The sequence below is a fragment of the Suncus etruscus genome, chromosome 11 (assembly GCF_024139225.1).
Source record: "Suncus etruscus isolate mSunEtr1 chromosome 11, mSunEtr1.pri.cur, whole genome shotgun sequence".
In the NCBI taxonomy this organism is placed as follows: Eukaryota; Metazoa; Chordata; class Mammalia; order Eulipotyphla; family Soricidae; genus Suncus; species Suncus etruscus.
Window position 1 is genome coordinate 307,755 of NC_064858.1, and position 23,227 is coordinate 330,981.

The 23,227-nt window shown below is 42.7% G+C and overlaps 1 protein-coding gene across 1 annotated transcript in view; it reads left to right on the forward strand.

Moving 5' to 3' along the window:
* UBE3A (ubiquitin protein ligase E3A) overlaps positions 1 to 23,227 on the forward strand; it is a 51,462-nt gene that overhangs the window by 317 nt on the left and 27,918 nt on the right. The window contains 2 exon segments of the mRNA XM_049782722.1: positions 3,739 to 3,783; positions 18,906 to 19,210. Coding sequence (XP_049638679.1) covers positions 3,739 to 3,783; positions 18,906 to 19,210 — 350 coding nt within the window.

Consider the following 23,227-nt stretch of genomic DNA (forward strand, 5'->3'; position numbering starts at 1 on the left):
TTTCTAGACTACTATGAATACAGGAAAGCATTTCTCCAAAGAGACCAAGTTTTTAAATACTTACCAACATTACAAGAATAGGAGAAGCCTGTGCATATGCATCTATAGTCTGCCTCTGTCATGATCAAGTGTTGATGACATGCAGAAATGGATTAACTTGCTGCTGGAATCAGGCCAGGCTTGCAGGCCCAAATAGTCTCATCTGGCAGCCCTTGTGGGTTTCCAACCCAGCTTTGGCCACAGTACCACGTTAATTGATGTTGGCCAGCTCATTTTCTGGGATCCCCCTCTTGACCTAAAATTGAGACTTTTCCATGGTTTTTACAGTTCTGGCAAAGTCGAGACTAATCTCTTAATAATATTTCATAGTTCTCGTTTCACCCTGAATAGGTGTCCTGCATGGGTGTAATTATGAGAATGGACTGGTTCTTACTTCCCAAATCTTGGCAAGAATAAAAAGACTCTTGAAGGTACCTCCCTACCCTGCTCTCACTTAGAATTTATGAATTAGAGCTATGTGGTAGATATTTTGAATTGTGAGTTTCGAGTGCTTGAATCCTAATTTCAGGGTAATTTTGGTTAAATTACTTAGAATACTAGAGAAATGAATAGGCAGAAGGACTAGCAATTTTTTGAATAGGTTCCAATTACTTAACATGTTTTTACTTAACAAGAGAAATATTTCCTAGTTCAGGGCCAGAATGATAGCACAGCAGGGGGGCATTCGCCTTCCAGGAGGCTGACCTGGGTTCTATTCCCAGCATTCACTATGGTCCCCAAGCCAGCCAGGAACGATTTCTGAGCACTGAGGCAGGAGGAACCCCAGAGTGCCGCTGGGTGTGGCCCAGAAATAAAAAGAACAGAACAAGGGGCTGGAGAGATAGCATGGAGGTAAGGCATTTACCTTGCATGCAGAAGGTCGGTGGTTAGAATCCCGGCATCCCATATGGTCTCCGGAGCCTGCCAGGAGTGACTTCTGAGCATAGAGCTAGGAGTAACCCCTGAGCACTGCCGGGTGTAACCCAAAAACCAAAAAAAAAAAAAAAACCACCTAGTTTTTTTAATAGAAATAAGATAATGTTTACTGTTTTATGATTAAAATACAATCTCCATTTCAAATAGAAAGTTTGTGAATGTCCCTGTTTAAGATAAAGATCTTTTTAGGATTCCAGCCCTTATTCTTTTAGATTAAATTGGTTTCACTTGGTTTTGTTAGTGCCTTACTAAAGTCAGTATATTTAGTGACTCTGAAATCATATTTTGATATTATATGACATTTTGATACTGGTTTCAGGGATACACTAAGAAAATGGAACGTAGATGCCATTGACAGATTTTACTTCTATCCCTTCTGAGAGTGTCAGGACTTTCCTGCAGGTTCATCTTTGTGCTTCTCAGACTCCCATGAGCTCTTTCTGGTTTACTTTTTTTTACCTTTTGCCTTGGTTGTTTGATTTTCCTGTCATTATGTCTTCATTCATTCCTCCCCCTTTCTCTTTCCCTGTGAGTTTTTGAGTTTTTTCTGCTTGCATGTTTGAAAGCCTGTTGTACCACTCCTGAGTTGGCAGAAATGATTTTTCTCTTGCAAGCTTGTTCTGCCTCCTGCCTTATGGGGCAGCTCTGTAGGGCCAGCTCCTTCTCTTTGTGTTTGAGAGGTTTGGAGGCAGCTGCAGTCTTTTCCCCAGGGCCTGTAGGGACCAGTCACAAAGGTGATTTCACCTATGGGCAGAGTAAGGGAAGTAGCTGACACTTCAAGTTGGCCAGTTCTTTTTTTTTTGGGCCACACCCGGCGGTGCTCAGGAGTTATTCCTGCCTGTCTGCTCAGAAATAGCTCCTGGCAGGCACGGTGGACCATATGGGACACCGAGATTCGAACCAACCACCTTTGGGCCAGTTCTTAATGATCACATTTCGGAGATTTTGATAACTAAAATACTGATATTTCTGCATGTCTTAAGATTGAAATGAACTGCAGTGAGGTTAATTTTAAATGTCTGAAGAAATTAGTTTTTCGAAGCTAAGTTAATGTAACAGTTTTTAGGCTTGGATTTTTTTGGTGACTCTAATTTTAAAAGTCTTAAAATATATTTTACCTCTTTTGAGAACACAGTATTGATTCAGTTTAATGTGCACTGGTGCTAAAGAGTGAATAAAATTAAGAATTTATACAAGTGAATATGGTAATAGGAATTAACTTTTTAACATTATGGTATAGGCAAGACTGATTCAAACTTCAAAATGAAAACAATCTTAGAGTTTTAGAATTTAAAGTTTTATACACAAGATAAATGATGTGTATTAAATAATAATAGAAAAGGCCTGGCAGTTGGGACCGGAGTAATATAGTCCAGTGGGTAAGGCACTTACTTGCCTTTCACTTGACTAACCTTGATTTGATCCCTAAGACCCCATAGGGTGCCCTGAGTCCTTTAGGAGTGATACCTGAATTAAGAGCCAGGAGTGAGTCCTGATCACTGCTATTTGTAGCCCCCTAGCTGGGCAGTTAATCATGACTGACATGACTGCGCAAATCCCCCACAGCCAAAGTTCATTACCTCCACAGATGGCATATTTTGGTAGGTAGTAAGTACATTGTATTGACACTGTATTTTCAAGGAAATATGAATTTCACTATCCAGTTACTACAGTCTTGATTCAAGGGTAAATGAGGCATACTTCTTAAGGGCCCTTACACTAAATCTTTGATGGGCAAATTTGCCCTCTCAGGTCACAGGTGGTCCATAATTTAGGCATCTCAGGAAATGTTGCGCCTATCATGCCATTGTTAACTGGTGTCCCATCCAAGCTGCAGAGCCTAGCTGGAAAGCATTGGCCCTGGCCTTAGAGCGCTGTCCCAGGGCAGTTTGCGGCCAAAGACTGTTTAGCATTTGGACCTGAGTGGTGTGACTTTTCGATGATCATTACTCATTCGGCTAGTCTGTATGGTCACCCTTGTTGCTTTTTGAATCGGCCTCTAAGGGTCTGGGCACCCTCCCACAGTTCTCGGCCAAAGGGAGCAGTGCTGGATCCTCTGGCCTCTGCAATCTTCCCCACCCCAGCAGCTGCTGATTTTCTTTTTCCTTTGGTTTTGGGGACACACTTAGCGAAGCATAGTGCTTATTCAGGAATTACTACTGGTGGTGCTCAGGGATTGAACCTGTGTTGGCCATGTGCAAGATGAGCACCCTACCTGCTGGTCAATCGTTCCAGCTCAGTTTACTTTTTTTTTTTTTTTTTTAAAGAAAAATAAGCACCAAGTGTTGGAGTATGAACCAAATGACAGGTGTGTGGGCCCTGAGGCTGGTCTCAAGCCAAAGCACAGCTGAATGGCCATGGTGGCTTCTGAGAACCTTGAGGCTGAAGGTCACGGGAAGGTGTCTATTCCCCCCAACACCATGTTGGGTTATAGCCTCGAATTTCAGCTAGATCAGTCCTTATGTTGTGTGACAGCCTGGTCTGATGATGTTTTGGGGAGGGGAATTTGGGCCACCCCTGGTGGTGCTCAGGGAATCAGTCCTGGCTCTGCACTTTGGGGTCATTTATTTCTGATGGTGGATTGAGGGTCCCAGGTCAGATTCTTGAGCAGCAGGTGTCCTACTTCCTGTACTGTTTCCAGGGCCCCGGTTCCTGTTTTTTAAGTGTTGAAATCTTCCGTTCTTGTGTTTAAGTTTTTATCTTTCAAGTGGAATGTTCTGTAATGTGGAATATTCTCCTAACTTTCCTCAATGTGTTCCACAGATCACCAGGAGAACCTCAGTCTGAAGACATCGAAGCTAGCCGAATGTAAGTTCAGTTTGGCGGCGGTGTGGGGCTCACTCTGGGAGTGTCTGTGGTAACCTCTTCAACCTATCTTGTCCTCTTGACATCTGCCCCTGGCAACTACCCCTTTGTGTCTGTGCTTTGAGTTTGTTGGTTGGGAATATGACATTTTGCATGCCAGCTAGATAGTGTTGGTCTTTCTCTGATTTCACATAGCATCATCCCATCCAAGAACAAGTCTGTTGTTACAGATTGTCGATTTTTGTTAGCATCTGGGTCACACATCAGCTAGGTTTTCTACAATCTGTATTGTTCTTGAAACTACCTGTTTGAAACCAGTAGAAATATTCTAAAACATCTTATGTTGATTATGTGTTCAGGGTTCTCCTGAACCTGAATTATGTGTTCTCCGGACTCTAAGGGACCACTCCTTGTGATGCTTGGGCAACCCTATGAGGATGTCAGGGACCAACACGCGTCCGCTATGCGCAAGTCAAATGTCCTCCGCACTTGTCCCATAAATTTCATTCTTATTTATGATTGAGTACTATGTGTGTGTGTGTATGTGTGTGTGTGTGTGTGTGTGTGTGTGTGTCTTACAATATTTTTATTCATTCCTGTTTTGGAGGCTTGATTGTTTTTATATCTTGGCTGTCATAAGTAATGCTTCACTGAACTGGGGGTGGTGCATGTAAATTTGGGTAAGGGTCTTTATTCTCTTGGGGTAAGGACCCTGAAGTGCGATTGGTGGGTCCTACATTTACTGTAACTGTGATTTCAGAAGTCCTTTCTGTGCAGTTTTCTGTAATGATTGAGATTCCTGGCCACAGTGCTCAAAGGTTTTCTTTTCTCGCTTCTTTGTCAGCACTTGCTGTTTGTGATAATGTCTTGCGATTTTTATTTCATTTCTATGATAAATTAATATGTCAACATCTTTTCACATGTACGATGCTGTCTTTTAGGGTGCACACCTGGCCGTGTGGATATTGCTGAAAGGGTATTGAGGAGTGAACCCGGGTCTATTGCAGGAAGAAGGCCAGTGCCCTCCTGCCCGCTATCCTTTCTCTTGGGCCCCATTCTTCTGTTTAGCATTGTCATTGATGGTTTCTCAGTGGTTTTATAGAACTCAGTGTCTGTCCCACCTTGAGCCATTGCCCAGCTCTGTAGTGTGCTTTGGTGATTACACTCTGTGGGCCTGAGCAGGATGTGGGACTTGTCCTGGTGAGGGAAAGCGGTTTGCAGGTGTTGATTATGTACAGTGATTGATTTTGCTGCTCAGCTTCTTGATCTACACATTTCTGAGAAAAGGATATTGAAGTCTCCAATTAGCGGACTCATTTGTTCTAGAAAGTTTTGCTCCATGTAATTTCACTTTCTTTTTTATTTATTTTATTTTTATTTCGGTTTTGGGGCTACACTTGGCAGCACTCCAGTTGCTCTTGGCTCTGCGCTCAAGTAATTGCTCCTGGCAGCCTCAGGGGACCGAACCGGGTTTGCCCACGTGCAAAGCAAACGTCCTGCTGCTGTGCTATCATTCTGGTCTTTTTTTTTTTTTTAACATGTTAAGAATGGTAAAATCAGGCCCGGAGAGATAGCACAGCGGTGTTTGCCTTGCAAGCAGCTGATTCAGGACCTAAGGTGGTTGGTTCGAATCCTGGTGTCCCATATGGTCCCTCGTGCCTGCCAGGAGCTATTTCTGAGCAGACAGCCAGGAATAACCCCTGAGCATCGCCAGGTGTGTCCCAAAAACCAAAAAAAAAAAAAAAGAATGGTAAAATCTTGGAGAATTATGGGGCCGGAGTGATGGTGCAGCGGTAGGGCATTTGCCTTGCACATGGCTGACCAAGAATGGACCTCGGTTCGATCCCCAGCATCCCATATGGTCCCCAAGCCAGGAGCGATTTCTGAGTGCATAGTCAAGTAACCCCTGAGCATCACTGGATTGGTCCCTCCCAAAAATAAAAAAACAAATCTTTGAGAATTAATCCTTTTAGACACCTTGTGACCACTGACCCAGCATGGTGGTCAGCTGCATGATTGCATTCTACCCCCCTATTTCAAATGATTGTTTCACGCCTTTGCTAACTTGCACATTTCCCTTCTTTTGAATGTGTTTATGGGAGTAGTCCTGGAGTCTGCTAGTTACTTTTACCTCTAATCTTAGTCCACTTTGAAACTGTACTGTGTAACTTGGAATTGTGAGGACCCTGATAATGAAGCAGTTTTTTGGCTCTCCCTTCTCTGATTGTCATCGATTCACTTCTGTGTAAACATTGACACACAGGTACAGAGCTTGCCCCTAAGTCTCTATGACCCACTTGTTCCATCACTGTTTTGAATTGACTTTACTATTTAGATCACTGAGAGAGATGAGTTTATTTTACCCTTATTTGCTGATCTGCTTTATGTAGACTCAAGTTTCTGTTCTGAACTGTATTCCTTCTTTCTTGACAAGAACTTTGAGAAAATATTTCTTAAGGTCTTCTCACAATGAATCCCCTTGTATTTTAATGTACCAGAGTATTATTTTGCCTTTGCCTTTTTTTAAATACATTTTTTAATTGAAACACCATGAGATACAAAGTTGTTCTTCTTGGAGTCTCAGACAATGTCAACACTCATCCCTTCATCAGGGCACATTTCCCACCACCCAGGTCTCCAGTTGCCCTCTTGGGCCCCCCCCCCCCTTTCTCTATGATAGACTTTTTCTCTCTTCAACTCCCCTCTCCCTTCTCCTCCCCTGTGCACTTCTCTCTCTTTTCCCTTCCTTTTAGACACTGGTTTGCAATAGAGTTATTGAAGGGGTTATCCTGCCTATCACAGTCCCTCCTTTTTAGTCTAGAGAGACCATTTCCAGCTCTCATCTCCCTCACTTTCTGTTTGTCTTCACTTCTAAGAGTAACATCCAAGGGGACACAACTCTAGATCAGTGTTAGTTTTCTCTCAGTTCTTACAAATGTTTAATTTGCCTTTTGGGTGTGGTTTCTAGAGAGAAGTGAGATGTTATTTTTGTAGGTAAGGTGTTTTTTTTATCTCTTGATTTTCAGACTTCATTCTTTTGGAGTACTTGTACTTTTTTTTTTTGTTTTTGGGTCACCCCTGGTGGCGCTCAGGGGTTAATTCTGGCTCTGTGCTCCAGAAATCGCTCCTTGCAGGCACAGGGACCAAAGTGGGATGCCGGGATTCAAACCAACATTGGTCCTGGTTGGCCGCTTGCAGGGCAATGCCCTACCGCTATGCTATTTCTCCACCACCCACCCCCTTTTTATTTTTGGGTGACTGCACCTTTTAGTAGCTGGTTAGTTAGCGGTTGTTTTTAGAGCCTCACAAGTGCAAAACTCTGTTTTGCCTTTTATGGTACACAAAAAAAGTTTCCCTTTTAATTCTGGCCACTGGTCTTCTTGTGCTTGCACGCTCTGCCTTCAAGTTGTGGCTTACTCAGAGATTCCTGATGGGATAGGTTCTACCTCCTTACCATGCCTCATTCTTTTATTTTATTTTTATTTTACTTTGTGTGTGTGTGAAGCAAGGTATTTTTTATTGAAACTTATTTAGAAAGATGTGAGGAGAGGAAAGGCGACAAGTGTGTGTTCCATCGAGGCCGAAGGTTCTTCAGAGCAAGCGAAGAAACAGTCAAGCAAAGGTTGAACCCAGGCTTCAGAGGAGCCACCATTCGGATCTCTTCACAGTGTCCTGGGGCTTTTTGGGCTGTCTTGTAGGTTGATATGATGTCATGGGTAAAGCAATTTCTTACAAATAGGTCTTCTGTGACATGATGCTGAGGCTGAGGTACAGGAGTGGGGAGGTGATCTTTAAGTGAGGCTGGTCTGTGGAGTCTGCCCCCCTCCTGGGACCCGACCCCTGTGGTGCCTGTGCCTGTCCCTGCACTGCACTTTCCAGTGGGTCTCTGCCTCCCACTGCCTCCATTCTGTCCCTTCCTCTTCCTTCCTCTCGATCTCCTTGTCTCAGGCACCCAGGGGTTGATCTGGTACCTGTTTTCTTTTCTTTCTCCTGCCTTGTTAGAGCAGTGTGCTGGTGGTGTATTGCACCAGCAGAAAAATACTTCTCAGTCCTCTCCAGGAAAGGGTTTCACAGAACTCCGGAGTTCCTCGGAATTTCTCCCTCGAGAGCTGTTCTTTCTGAGACTGGCCTATGTTGCACGCTGGGGGCTTGTCTTTTGAGCTTTTTCTGTGCTGTCCCAGATCTTCTGGGTTCTTTGTTTCTAATTTTGCCATGGATGATGCTGACTTCTTTGGATGTCTCCACTAATGGTTCATGATGTTGTAGGAAGGTGGAATTTTTTGTAAGTAGAAGGTGTATGCCCTCATAGCACCCTGCAGTGCAAGAGCTTGAGTTGAGCTGAGGATCTGGGCCCTGTATTGCTGGCCTGAAAGGCTTGAGGCTCAGGTGCCCCCCAGGGCTGCTCTTGGCAGTGCTCAGAAGCCTCATGCTCTCTGGGATTAAAGTCACGCATGTGCCACCACTGGTGCAGTCTTGACCCCTTGCTTAGTTTGTTTTTTTTTGAGGGGAGAGAGAGATTGATTGTGTTTGGTCTATACCAGGCTTAACTCATGGCTCTTCTCTGTGGGACCATATGGGATGATGGATTGAACACCAGGTGGGCTGCATTGGCCACAAGCAAGGTGAACAAACCTACCATTGGGCTATCTCTCTGTTCCTTACTTGCATTTTATTTTTTATTTTTATTTTTTATTGGTTTTTGGGCCACACCTGGCGGTTCTCAGGAGTTACTCCTGGCTGTCCTGCTCAGAAACAGCTCCTGGCAGGCCACGGGGGACCATATGGGAAACCAGGATTCGAACCAACCCCCTTAGATCCCTGGATCGGCTGCTTGCATAGGCAAACGCCGCTGTGCTATCTCTCCGGGCCCTTACTTGCATTTTATGGTGAGGAGCCATTTGCCTCAATTCCCTACTCCGTAAATCCTGCTCCTTTGTTTATGTGGCTGCCTCCCTCCACATGCAGCTGTGGCTTGGCACTGACTTGGCCTTCCTCTGTGGTCAGAAACCACTACAAAGTCTCCTGTTCAGCTCCCTCTCTTTAGTCTAAGTTCTTCCTTGAGTCTGTGCACTTACCTTTAAAACCTTCCCAGTCAGTGCCTCAGGCTTTTACTGGTTTTCTTCTTATCTGGAAGATTAAGAATCAAAGGGTCCTTGTATGTTTTTAGTTCCTACTTCATACCATTTTCTTTGAAGGTGTTTGTATATCTTGGGCAGGGCCCCTGAGTCCAGATCAGACTGCTCTTGACATCAAAGTCTCTGAAGCAGTTTTTTATTATACCAGAGGAGACTTTAGAAGGGGTTGCTCAAGTCTTGAATGAAATTTTAGCTATCAGAATATTTGAAGGATGGGTCTAGGCTAGGACTGGATCCTGGGAACCATCCCTGCTTCTGCTGTAGAAAAGGAAGACAGAGAGAAGAGGAAATCAGGCAAGGATGTCCTAAAATCTCATTGTCAGTCATTCTCCAGTGGCCTGTTTCTCCACAAGGTTGCGTAAAATGAAGGGAAAACATCGACTTAGCAGAAAGTTTTTGCAGGCTAAACATGTTTATTTTTGTTATTTGAAGTGTTTTTGTTGTGTTTTGTTTTAACCTAACCCTTGGTTTATTTTGTTCCATAAAAAAATGGCTCTTTGTATCACGGTTTCTGTTTCTTTATGTCTCAATCTTTATTATTTCCATCCTTCTGCTAAGAGGCATTGGATTTTCTGGTTCTTTGAGGCTCAGTGCTAGGTGGTTGATTTCAGATCTGCTTTGTCAAACTTTCCTCTTAGTCTCTGAGACATTTTGGCTGTTGTATTTCCATTGTCCTTTGTCTCTAATTTCTGTTTTGATTTCTTTTTTGGATTTATAGGAGATTGTGCCAATTCACATATTTATTAATGTTCCAGTTGTCTTTATTTCTGTCTTCATTCTTTTGTGGCAAGTAGAGCTACTTGGTAAGAATCCTGGAAAAACTCCCATGAGCCACTAAGACGCATGGCTTTCTTTGGTGGAGGGAGGTCAGCCTGTCTCACATTCATTGTATCTGTTTGCTGTTTACATTCCTGATTGATTCAGAATGGTTGATCTATTTGAAGTATCCTACTATCTTAATCTCTCTCACTACAGTTCTATCAGTATTTGCTATATATGTGTTGCTGTCCTATGCAATGGAACACGAAGATTTTTGAGTTTATATTGTGAATGTATATTGCATAATATATAGGTATATGTGTATCAGTATATGACATATAAACATGAAATATATAAGCTTGTATCTTGTAAGTTGATCCTTTCATTCTTGTGTAAACTGTTACTACAATTTGTCTTAAAATTATTCTATATAGGGGCTGGAGCGGTGGCACAAGTGGTAGGACATTTACCTTGCATGCACTGACCTCGGACGGAATGCAGTTTGATTCCCCAGCATCCCATATGGTCCCCCAAGCCAGGACTGATTTCTGAGCGCATAGCCAGGAGTAATCCCTGATTGTTACTGGGTGTGGCCCAAAACCAAAAAAATTTTTTCTTTTATATATACTTGTATTAAATAATACCAGTAGGGAAGAACTTACTATTACTTTTCCCCCATTGTTTTCTAGTTTTTTTTTGGGGGGGGTGTCCAACCCGGCAGCGCTCAGGGGTTACTCCTGGCTCTATGTTCAGAAATCGTTCCTGGCAGGCTTGGGGGACAATATGGAATGCTGGGATTCGAACCACCGTCCTTCTGCATGCAAGGCAAATGCCCTTCCTCCACACTATCTCTCTGGCCCTGTTTTTCTAGTTCTTATACTTTGTTTTTTGATGTCATTTAGTGACCGTGGCGCAAAAACCCCCCCCTCCCCCCAGGAGGAGACTCAAAGTGACTGAGCCTGTGGTTTCAGGCATACTGTTGAGGCTCAGGGGACCAAGTGGTGCCCAGGGTCAAACAGGGATCCTACACACCAGGCAACACCTCATCCCGTTGCGCTTTTTTTCTCTGTGCTTCAGACTTGATTGCTGAACTTTTGATCACTTGTGGCTTTTTTAATTCATTGATTGTAGCCCCCCATTGAGATTCATTGATTATTTTCTTTACCTCTAAGTTATGTTGGGTTCTTGCATGCTTTTAAAATTATTATTGTTGTAAATATTCTTGTGTTTGTAACTCATAGCACTTTCTGAAAGTGATGCATCTTCTGGAGTTCAGACTGCCGAGTTCATTCCATCGCGCTCGGTGTGTGTGTATTTTCCTTTCTGCTGCCCTGGTTATTGTGGATTTTGTTTGCAAAAGCATCTGCTGGAGCTGGGAAGATAGCACAGTGGTGGGGCATTTGCTTTGCATGCAGCTGACCCAGGATGGACCTGGGTTTGATTCCAGGCATCCCCCAGCCTGCCAGAAGTGATGAAGAGCCAGGAGTAACTTACCCCTGAGTGCTGCCAGATGTGCGCCCCACTCCCCCCCCCCCCAAAAAAAAGCAAAAGCATGGATTGCATTTTCTTTTTAGAAAGTGCAAGGCCATCATCATTGAACCTGGCCAGGGATCCAGACTTTCAGACATGGAGTGTTTTCTAGGTGGGGCTTGGAGTTTCCCTCTCCTTGGTTTTGCTCCTTCTCCTGCACTTGTGGATACATCCGGGTAAGTTTTGTAATGGACTGAAGCAGTTTTTCCATTTTCTGTACCTTCCAGTGGTAGAAAATTTAGAGATGAACCCTTGGCATCCCCTGAAAAATTGCATACTAGACTAGAATCTGTTTTCCTCTTTTCCCGGAAATGAAGTTGGAAATTGTGCGTTTTAATCAGGACCTTGCACTCTGCAAACTCAGGGGCGTGTGGAAAGCAGTTGAAACATTTTTCTCCGGTGTTGTTTTTTTAACTTTGACTTTCTGAATTCTAGAGTCTCCCAACAATTTGAACCAGTTTTTGTTTTCTGTGTGCGTTTTTTTTTAAATTTCCTTTTTTTTTCTTTTTTTTTTTGGTTTTTGGTTTTTGAGTCACACCCAGCAGCGCTCAAGGTTACTCCTGGCTTTGCCCTCAGAAGTTGCTTGTTGCAGCACAGGGGATGCCTGGATTTGAACCACTACCCATCCTGGATCAGCTGCTTGCAGGGCAAATGCCCTACAGTGGTGCTATCTCTTCAGCCCCTAACCAGTTGTTTTGTAAGGGAATGAGCCACTATAATTTCTTTTTTCTTGTCTTGATGGTGGCCTTTGCTGGCTAGTTACTTGCTTGTCTGTTTTTGGTTTGTGGGGTGGGGGTGGGTGCTCAGCTCTTGCTCTTTGCTCTGGGATCACTCTGGTCATTGTGTGGGGCAGGCGCCTCAACTCCTGTATGGGTTTCTCTCCCCTGGCTCTCTTTCCCCTCACCAATACAAACAACTGTATAACTTAGTATTTCTGTGACTCGGCTTATATAGAAAAACTTAGCATTTCTACAATTAATTTGGCAGGAGGCACATAGCTGTAGGTTCCCTAACCATCCATACAAAGCCAACTTTAAAGTAATTTGGTTAATCTTTAGAATTAACACTGTCAGAGTCAGTGTTCAGGATTTTCCCACCCTCAAAGATTTCTCAGCATTTCTCTCAGTCTATGCAAAATTGAAAACATGTTCTGTTGATTCCATTCTTGAAGCTTCCTAACCTGAACAGAGTGAATGATTCCAAGAGCTAGACTACAACTTAACCAGCCTCCTAGATCAAAGGATTTCTCCTATATTGCCAGGCTCAGGAGAAACAAGAGCTGTTTTAAAACCAAATAGCAAAATATATTTCTTCATTGTCTCAAAGCTGAGTAGGAGTGCAAGTCAAAGGATGTAATATTATGTTTCATTTTAGGGTCTTTATTGGGGGTCAGTAAAGTTTGGGTTTTGTTTTTTGAAGTTTTACTATAAAATATACTTTTAAATATGCTGCCCAAATATAAAATGTTTTATATGAATACTTGATTCTGCAGTGAAACTTTGTCACCATAATAAGCAAATCTGGGTTTTGAGGTTGTAACGGTTAAGATAAATTTAGGGGGCTAGACGATAGAACAGCAGGGAGGCCATTTTGCCTTGTTTTATTTATTTTTTCTTTTTTCCCGGTTTTTTTTGTTTGTTTGTTTGTTTCTCTCTTCTATTTGGCCATTTCCCTTGTATGCTGCTAAACCTGGGTTTGATCCCCAGCATTCATATGGTCCTCCAAGCATGTCAGGAGTGATTCCTTAGTGCAGAGCCAGTAATAACCCTCAGCGCCTCCCAAAAAAGATGATAATGACAACTTAGAAGTTATTGTTAAACATTTTTTTACACTTAAAAACAGACTTAAGTTCATGTATGTGAAAGATTTATTTATTTATTTTGGTTTTGGGGCCACATCCAGTGGTGCTCAGGAGTTATGGCTCTGTGTCAGGAAATCTCTCCTGGCAGGCTCGAGGGACCCTATGGAATGCTGGGAATTGAACCTAGGTTTGTACTGGGTTGGCCATGTGCAAGGTAAATGCCGTACCGCTGTGCTATCTCCAGCCCCTTATGAAAGACATTTTAATGATATGCAGTTGGATTTTGAAATGATGCACAATTATCAATTCAGTCTTGAATTGACCTGGTAAATTGCCCAGTTTCATTGTGGTAGAACTTAACTTTAAACCTGACCATAAATGTTGCAGATTTCTTTTATCAGCTCTATTTCTCTAAAGCTTAATCATATCTAGAAAAAGTGACTGTTAACTTTTGAACCATCAACAATAGCCTTGAGGGACCGGAGCTATAGCACAGTGGTAGGGCATTTGCCTTGCACACGGCTGCCCAGGACACTACCTCTGAGTGTCATCATCGAGTGTGGTCCAAAAACCAAAACAAACAAACAAACAAACAAACAAAAAACAATAGCCTTGAGAATGGGGCTGGTGTTTCATTTTGTTTTGTTTTTTAACTTTTTTTTTTTTAATATCAATGATTTATTTTGTGTCAAATTTCTTCCCAGGCCACCCTCTTACACTCTCCAAATTGTTGTGATAAAGAGCAGCAATCTTCCTTTTTTTTTTTTTTTTATTTAAACACCTTGATTACATACATGATTGTGTTTGGGTTTCAGTCATGTAAAGAACACCACTCATCACCAGTGCAACATTTCCATCACCAATGTCCCAAGTCTCCCTCCTCCCCACCTGACCCCGACTGTACTCTAAACAGGCTCTCCATTTCCCTCATACATTCTCATTATTAGGACAGTTCAAAATGTAGTTATTTTTCTAACTAAACTCATCACTCTTTGTGGTGAGCTTCCTGAGGTGAGCTGGAACTTCCAGCTCTTTTCTCTTTTGTGTCTGAAATTTATTATTGCAAGAATGTCTTTCATTTTTCTTAAAACCCATAGATGAGTGAAACCATTCTGCATTTCTCTCTCTCTCTCTCTCTGACTTACTTCACTTAGCATAATAGATTCCGTGTACATCCATGTATAGGAAAGTTTCATGACTTCATCTCTCCTGACAGCTGCATAATATTCCATTGTGTATATGTACCACAGTTTCTTTAGCCATTCGTCTGTTGAAGGGCATCTTGGTTGTTTTCAGAGTCTTGCTATGGTAAATAGTGCTGCAATGAATATAGGTATAAGGAAGGGGTTTTTGTATTGTATTTTGTTTCCTAGGGTATATTCCTAGGAGTGGTATAGCTAGATCGTATGGGAGCTCGATTTCCAGTTTTTGGAGGAATCTCCATATTGCTTTCCATAAAGGTTGAACTAGGCGGCATTCCCACCAGCAGTGGATAAGAGTTCCTTTCTCTCCACATCCCCGCCAACACTGTTTATTCTCATTCTTTGTTTTTTGTTTTTGGGACACACCCAGCGGAACTCAGGGGTTACTCCTGGCTCTGCACTCAAATTGCTCCTGGCAGGCTTGGGGGACCATATGGGATGCCTGGGATCGAATCCAGGTCTGCCCCAGGTCTGCCACGTGCAAGGCAAAAGCCCTACCATTGTGCTATCACTACAGCTCCAAGAATGGGCCTGGTGAAAGACCACATTCTCAAAGGAAATAGGGACTTCTGTTGGGAAGTCAGTTGAGTGACGGCCACTCGCTTTCTAGAAGGATCATACAGGCTTTTTCATTCACGGTGTCATTGAGTAATAGATTCATGATATATTTTTTTGATCTTTAAACTTTTTAATCTCTTATGAGTCTACTTTAACTATCATTAGTTTTCCCTTTCCTCATTCCTTTAATTTCTGCTATTGCTATTTTAAGTTCCAAATCAGTCTTGCTTGCAGGCTGTTCACTAACCACATTCTGGAAACTTATTTTCTGTGACCGATCTCAGTCCTTGTATTCATCGCTTATTTTCCAGTGGCCTGTTAAGTTCCCTCTTAGCTGTCTTCATATCCTATCTGGTGTTGCTGACAGCCTTCTCCTTGTCCCCAGTGGTTAGCCCTGGGAGGGGGCTATGACTGTATCTTTCTAGAATATGTCTTTTGGCCATGTTGGCCAGGCTGCTTTGCGAATTTCTGTCCACATATCCCTACTCTCCCTGTCCTCCTTCTTATCACACATTTAGCTGCTGAAGTATTCACTGTACCAAAAAAAAGGAACTTAGTGTCTTTGTGCTGCCCACGTGCTCTCACTTTTCCTTTTCCCTCTCTGACAGTGAGTGAGGTCCTTTCTCTTGCCCTTTGAATTACCTGCCCTCTCAGAGGTTGGCTTCTGCTGTGCATGTATGGTTGGGCAGTTCTGAGGTGCAGAGCTCTTTTGGATGTTCTCTTGGAACATCACATGCACTTGGGCTCAGTGTGATCCGTCATGCCCCAAGGAAGCCACCACATTGGATTAGGTTTTCAGTACCATCTTTCTCTCTAGGACTAGCTTACCCCACTGCTTGGGCAATGCCAGGTTTCAGGCTTAGATTCCATTATTTTGAGATGTGTGTTTTTGATTTGTCTTGTTTTGTTTTTCAGTACTGCCATGTTCTTAGCATGCGTCACCAGTAGAGCAGTGCGGTGGAGATGCTTGTCTGGGGCTAGCTGACCCCGGGTCTTCTGCCAGGCCTGGCTCTGCACTTAGCTCTATAGTTCTGAACTCGATTGGGCCTTCTCATTGTGGAATAAGAATTTTCAGAGTCTGGCATTGAATGAAGTAGATTCTGTTCTGTCCAAGTGCCTAGCCCTATGCAAAGGGGTTTATGGGCACTCAGCAAACACAGCCACCTTGCTTGGCTCTTTTAAATAATCTGAAATTCATGCCTGAAGAGAATGTGAAAGGTACACAAATTGTGCCCGCAAGGATTTCTCAGTTGATGGTTGGAGGCCTAGGAGCGTCCGGTGTGCCACCAGTTTCTGGGGCCGGTCATTTGCACTGTAGACATGACTTTAGGTTTTGGTGTTTTGTGTTTGGGATCTTTTCCTATTTTTAAAGGGCAAAATCTGCTATTGGGAGAGTATTTTTTACCCCGGTGGTTATGTCAGGTTACCTATTTGCTTTACTTCTCAGCCATTCTGTGGCTTCTGTTGTGGATTTTTGATTTCTTATCATCTTCAAAATGTCAGGGTCCACAGAAAACCATCAAGATCCATAAAATCCCATTGCTAAATTTTCCTCCTTGTGTTTATTAATGTTTAGGTATGTTTACTAGAAAATAAATTGGCCTAATTTTATTGGAAAATGAAATGGTTCCCTACCTGTTCCATGTAGGAACTGTTTTCAATTTATTTGTTGAATTCTGTGCTGTTGGACGTCAGCCTCGGCCCCAGATTTCTTAGAAACAACAGTTTTGCAGAATTGTCTAGTTATTTCCTGTGAGTGGATCTCTGACACTTCCGATTCATTTTCTGACTCATTGTTAAAAATGATACAGGTTCATAAATTTCCTCCAGAAAGGAAATGCCTATTTATATTCTCCTAGAGAAAGCTGCTGCTGTTTGGAGGCAGAATATTAATCACCCATTCTTGACAGCAGAATAGCAACCTGCACTTAAACGGTCTAGATGCTGTTTCTTTTTCTTTCAAGGTGAAAATAATGATTTATTCAAAATCACAATTCACTTGGCAGATATGCATTGATAAGAGGATGGATGCATCAGTAGTTGTTTTCATTTGGAAGGGTTCTTTGCTGCCACATTTGTCTTAATATATCTAGAATATTCAGTGTCTTAATGAGGGTTCTTATAGGCATATAATAAAGAAATCTCTTACACTCATGCTCATGTTTGTTTTAAGGGTTATTTTTCCTCTCTGCATGTAATGAGTGATGAATTGGCATGAGACATTTGAAACATGGAAGCACTGGAATGAAATGGTTATGCTTAATTTTCCTTTGTTATAGCTATAGAAATGTTTCCTTTTAGATTTAGGATTGCCTAGACTAAACTGAGTGATTCCTTTATTTGCTACACATTTGCCTCCTGTTAATTAGATATAAACTAATGCCATTTGCAATTTAGTTCTATTAGAAAAATGTAAAAACATTTTGAGAATTAGATAAACTTGTATATTTAGAATTTTTATTTTTTATTTTATGTGCATGAATTGATGTGGATTTAGGCTCTTTCAATTCAGTAGACTACTTAAATTATATCTATCTCATATCAGTAGATAGTAGAAACCTAATATATCAGAAAGTTCATTCAATCATAGCCTAAGATATATAGTCCAGTTCTTGCCTGATGAAATAATCTCTAATATCCTTGTAACTGCTAGAACAGCAATAATGAACACCATTCTGCATTCTTGAGAGCCACATTTTTGTTTGTTTGTTTGTTTTTGGGTCACACCCAGCATCGCTCAGGGGTTACTCCTTATTCTATGCTCAGAAATCGCTCCTGGCAGGCTAAGGGGACCATATGGAATGCTGGGATTAGAACCACCAACCTTCTGCATGAGAGGCAAATGACCATTCTGCATTCTTAAATTTCAATAATGAAGAGGTTCAGTGACATTGGGGTTTAAGATTGTATGCTTTAGCCATTCTCTTGCAGTATTAAACATGTACATAACAAATTTTAGATATTTAATTTATAAACTCATTTTAAATTTCCCATATGATAAATGACTGGGAATAAGCTCCTTTTTTTATGGCAGAGGGAAATTATGATAGTTTGATTCTGAATCAAATATTTACAGACTTGAATCAGAATGATAATGCAAATGAAATTTAGATGGATAATTAACTGATTTCTCTTGTTAATTTTTTTTTTTTTTTTTTTTTGTTTTTGGGCCACACCCTGTGACGCTCAGGGGTTACTCCTGGCTATGCCCTCAGAAGTTGCTCCTGGCTTCTTGGGGGACCATATGGGACGCCGGGGGATCGAACCGCAGTCCGTCCTAGGCTAGCGCAGGCAAGGCAGGCACCTTACCTCCAGCGTCACCGCCCGGCCCTCTTGTTAATTTTTAAAATGAGAAAATAATAGAATTCTAAACCATGGGGCCAGCGAGGTGGTGCTAGAGGTAAGGTATCTGCCTTGCAAGCACTAGCCAAGGAAAGGACCATGGTTCGATCCCCCCGGCGTCCCATATGGTCCCCCCAAGCCAGGGGCAATTTCTGATCGCGTAGCCAGGAATAACCCCTGAGCATCAAATGGGTTTGGCCCCAAAAAACAAAAAAAAAAAAAAAAAAAAAAAAAAAAAAAAGCTGAACTATAAATTGATTTTCATTTTTATGCTATCCTGTAAGTCAGGGGTCTCAAACTCAATTTACCTGCGGGCCACAGGAGGCAAAGTCGGGGTGATCTTTGAGTGCCAAGTCAGTAGTAAGCCTTGAACATTGGGGGTGTGACCCAAACAACTAAAACAAAACAAAAAAAAGATTTCCTCTAAGGCAGGGCCACAAAATGTTGTATGGAGGAGTTTGAGACCCCTGCTAAGTATTTATGTCATGAAACCTTTTCCCTTTAAAATATAAAAAATAAAAAAAGATAATCACATGCTATTAATGTTTTTGATGCACAGTGCTAATCTGTGTTTTACGTAGTAGAACATATTTCACTAGTTTTGTGTGGTGAATTGCTCTTTCCTCATTAATCCAAAGTTTATTGTGTCATGATTTAATGACACAAGTTAATTTACATTAATCTCATTAATCCAGAGATAATTGTGTCAGTGCCTGCCTGGCTGTTGCTTGCTATGATGGTCCGTTGCGTGTTGTGCATTGTACTAATCACTGCTTCCCGTTTGACTGTTTGGTACAGGAAGCGAGCAGCTGCAAAGCATCTAATAGAACGCTACTACCACCAGTTAACTGAGGGGTGTGGAAATGAGGCCTGCACGAATGAGTTTTGTGCTTCCTGTCCAAGTTTTCTTCGTATGGATAACAATGCAGCGGCTATTAAAGCCCTTGAGCTTTATAAGATTAATGCAAAACTCTGTGACCCTCATCCCTCCAAGAAAGGAGCAAGCTCTGCTTACCTTGAAAACTCAAAAGGCGCCTCGAACAACTGCTCTGAGATAAAAATGAACAAGAAGGACGGACAAGGAGCTAGAGCCGATTTTAAAGGTAAGATGCTTTGGACTGTCCACATCAGAGATACAAATCACGTGTGAGGTTTCTCTGTCTACTGATGTGGCATTAGAACTGCCTGATAGGGGCCAGAGAGGCAGTACAGCAGTGGTGTGTTTGCCTTGCATGCGGCTGACCAGAGAGGGACCCGTTCGATTCCTGACATCCCATATGGGCCCCCAGCCTGCCTGGGGCGATTCCTGAGTGCAGAAGCCAAGAGTGACCCCTGAGCGCCGCTGCGTGTGGCCCAAGAACCAACCAACCAACCAACCAACCAATAAATAAATAAAGTTTAAAGAAACTGCTTGATAGTAAAATTATTTTTTTAATTGTGATAAAGGACAGTAGTAGTATTTGCATTAATTGACTTAACTACCTTTTAATGCTCAGTGCTTTCTAGAAGTAGATTATAATTGAAAAAAGTCACAAAGTTTGCTTATATTATGGCATAGTTGGATTAATGCTTCTCTGTGGTGAAAGAGGCAAAAAGGGGAAACAGGACTTTGCTATTTTTTTAAGGGAAGACCACTCTGTTTTTGCTTTTTTTGGGAAGGTGGCGGAGGAAGGGCAAATCTCGTTGTGTTCAGTTGTCTCCCAGTTATTGATACATTCAAGCTACAGAGACCTGAATCGGAATCATTTAGGCCTTACTTAGTTTTCTGAATGATTCTGGACTATGAAACTGCTACGACCATGACATCTATTCTTCCCTCTTCAGTGAACGCGAGCAGATTTCTGAATGATTGGTGTGGGTTTCAGCTCTATCAGACAAAAAGTTTTTTAAGAGGAATTTTTTATTTATTTGATATTTATGTAGTTAACCCTTTAAGATTTTCAGTAATATTAAACCAACGAATTAGTGAAAGGGTGTTTCACAACAAAGCTGTGGTCACCGTAACTTTATTGTTTCAAAAGACATAGCTATGTTACCAGGCATTCTCTCTGTGGAAGTTACACAGGCTTCATACATGTATCTTCAGCAACATATACCATGGAGCAACAGTTGGCTGCATAACTGGGCTGGTAAGGTCAAAGGCACCAGCCAAGGTTGATAGGTTGTACAAGAGCTGACTGTATGGTCCAGTTAGCATCCCAGGTATCTTGATGTGCGGTTTATCCTTAAAAGTCAGGCAGGGGCCGGAGCGATGGCGCAGTGGTAGAGCATTTGCCTTGCACACGGCTGACCCAGGGTGGACCTTGGTTCGATTCCCAGAGTCCCATATGGCCCCTGAGCCAGGAGCAATTTCTGAGCATATACCAGGAATAACCCCTGAGCATCACCAGGTGTGGCCTTCCCCCACAGACACCCCCAAAGTCTAGCATGGCCGGAGCAAGACAAGTAGGATGTTTGCCCAGCACCCCATATGATCACCTGGACATTACTTGGAGTGACCCAAAACCTACCAACCAACCAACCAAATCTAGCAGTGTAGGGTTCCTAACTCTATCCCCAAAATGCTCATGTCATTTGCCTCATCTTTTCTGCATATTCATTTCCATTTTTTTGGGGGGGGTTGGGCCACACCCGGCAGTGCTAGGGGTTACTCCTGGCTATCTGCTCAGAAATAGCTCCTGGCTGGCACGGGAGGACCATATGGGACACTAGGATTCTAACCAACCACCTTTGGTCCTGGATCGGCAAACACCGCTGTGCTATCTCTCTGGGCCCTTCTTTTTCTTTTCATTTTTTTAAAGGTGAGGCGAGGTGCAGCGAATCACTACTCCTCCCCTTCCCTTCTCTTTCCTTCCCTCTCCCGCCTGCTCCCCCTCGCCCGGCCACTGCCTGGTTTTAGTATTTTTAGCTTGTTGGTTATAGTTATAGCATCTATTGGCATTATAATAGCCCACTCTAAATTTTTGTATTTTATTTTTAAATATAGTGTTTTCAGGGCTACACATTATTTTCACATATCACCAGATGCACAAACATGCTAGAGATAGCTGTTTTCTCAGTAGACCACCTCTAATATAATTTTTGAATTTTATTGCTGTTTATTTCTAATTAGACTTCTTAAATTTTATTTTATTTTTTTTTAAAGAGCACTGTTTAACATTTTAAACAGAGTTTTGAGGTATTCTCTTTCTACATAGGTCTAGTGGGTATCGGGTTTTGAAGGGCAGGGATGGGATGTGTCCTTACTACCAGGCAGACCACTTAGTCCCACCTTGGTGTTTGCTGCTGGGACAGGACAACTAGTGACAGTCACTAGTGTGTTTGAGTTATGTAAGAGGACATTTGGTAAAGGGTTTTAAATTATTTTAGACAAATGTATTAGGGTCGGAGGTGGTACAGGGGTCAAGATACATAGTCTTCCGGGCATTGCAAGTGACTCCTGGAGATCTTTGGGTTCGAACATGGAACAACTAGCCTGGCCTGGTTGCATATTGCTGGAAGTGTCCTCAGGTCTTCCTTCTGCCCAAAAGAAGATCAACTTCTCAACTAAAAAGTTGAGAAGTCATGAGCTGGAGAGATAACACAGTAGTAAGACGTTTGTCTTGCATGCAGCTGATTCGAACAGAAGGTAGTATCCTATGCCTCGATGGCGAACCTATGGCACAAGTGCCACCGGTGGCACGTGACGGCCTTGCAGCTGGCATTCGGGAAGGGTTTCACAATTAAGATATGCGGAGGGAGGTGAGTGTGCCGGTGTCTACTTTGCAGCTCACCTGGCAACAGGGCCGACTGGCCATTGGGAAGACCAGGCATTGTGCGGCAGTTTGGGCACTGGGGCTCAAAAAGGTTTATAGGGTCCCATGAGCTGGCCAGGAGCGACTTCTGACTCCTGAACGCTGCCGGGTGTGACCCAAAAATCAAGGGGAAAAAAAAAGAAGTCAGTCCCTGGTTTTGCTTTTCAGGATGAGATACTTTATAGAAGTTTTTTTATTTAAAAATTTTCCCCCTTTTCATTTTATTTTATTTGGGGGAGGCATCACATCCAGCTACTCGTTGGCTCTGTGCCCAGAATCACTCCTGGCGGGCTCAGGGAACCATACGGAATGCCAGGATTTGAACCAGGGTCTGTCCTGTGTTGGCTGTTTGCAAGGCAATCACCCTACCACTGTGCTTTCACTCCAGCCCCAGAAGGTTGGTTGTTTTTTGGTTTTTGGTTTTTGGGTCACACCCGGCAGCACTCAGGGGTTACTCCTGGCTTTATGCTCAGAAATCGCTCCTGGCAGGCTCAGGGGACCATATGGGATGCCGGGATTCGAACCACTGACCTTCTGATTGCAAGGCAAATGCCTTACCTCCATGCTATATCCATCCCCGATTTTTTTTGTTTGTTTGTTTTTCTAAAAAGTTGACTCTTTAATAGAAGAAACTATGGACTTTAGCAGTTTGGAAGCAGGGCCACAGTACCAATTTGGTATGTTCATATTTATTGGTTTTTGTGATTCAGTTTTTGGAGGCTATTGCTGTGATCTCTTGTATTTTGTCTTGCTATGAAACATTTATGTTAAAGCAGAGATAAGAACTAGAGTGACCACAGCACCCCATATGGTCTCCTGAGCATTATTGGAATGCTCCCAAAAAGAAGGAAAAAAATATTCTGGATTGTTTTTTTTTTTTCTTTTTGGGCCACACCTGGTAATGCTCGGGGGTCACTCCTGGCTATGTGCTCAGAAATTGCTCCTGGCTTGGGGGGAACCATATGAGATGCCGGGGGATTGAACTGTGGTCAGTTCTAGGTTTGTGTAAGGCTAAGGTAAACACCCAACCGCTTGCGCCACAGCTCCGGCCCCTATTAAGAATTTTTTGGTTTGGTTTTTGGGTCACACCCAGCAGTACTTGGAGGCCCTATGGGATGCTAGGGACCAAGCCTGGTTTGCTGCATGCCAGGCAAGTGCCCTCCCTACTGTGCTATGGCTTCAGTTCCTGTATTAAAATTTTTCATATGTAGGGAATTGTCACATATTGGACCCAAGCCTCACGGGAGCATGTGCTCTACTGCTTGGCTGTGTCCCTGGTGTCTTTTTGAGACATTTAACATGTACAGACATATATAAGGGTCCATT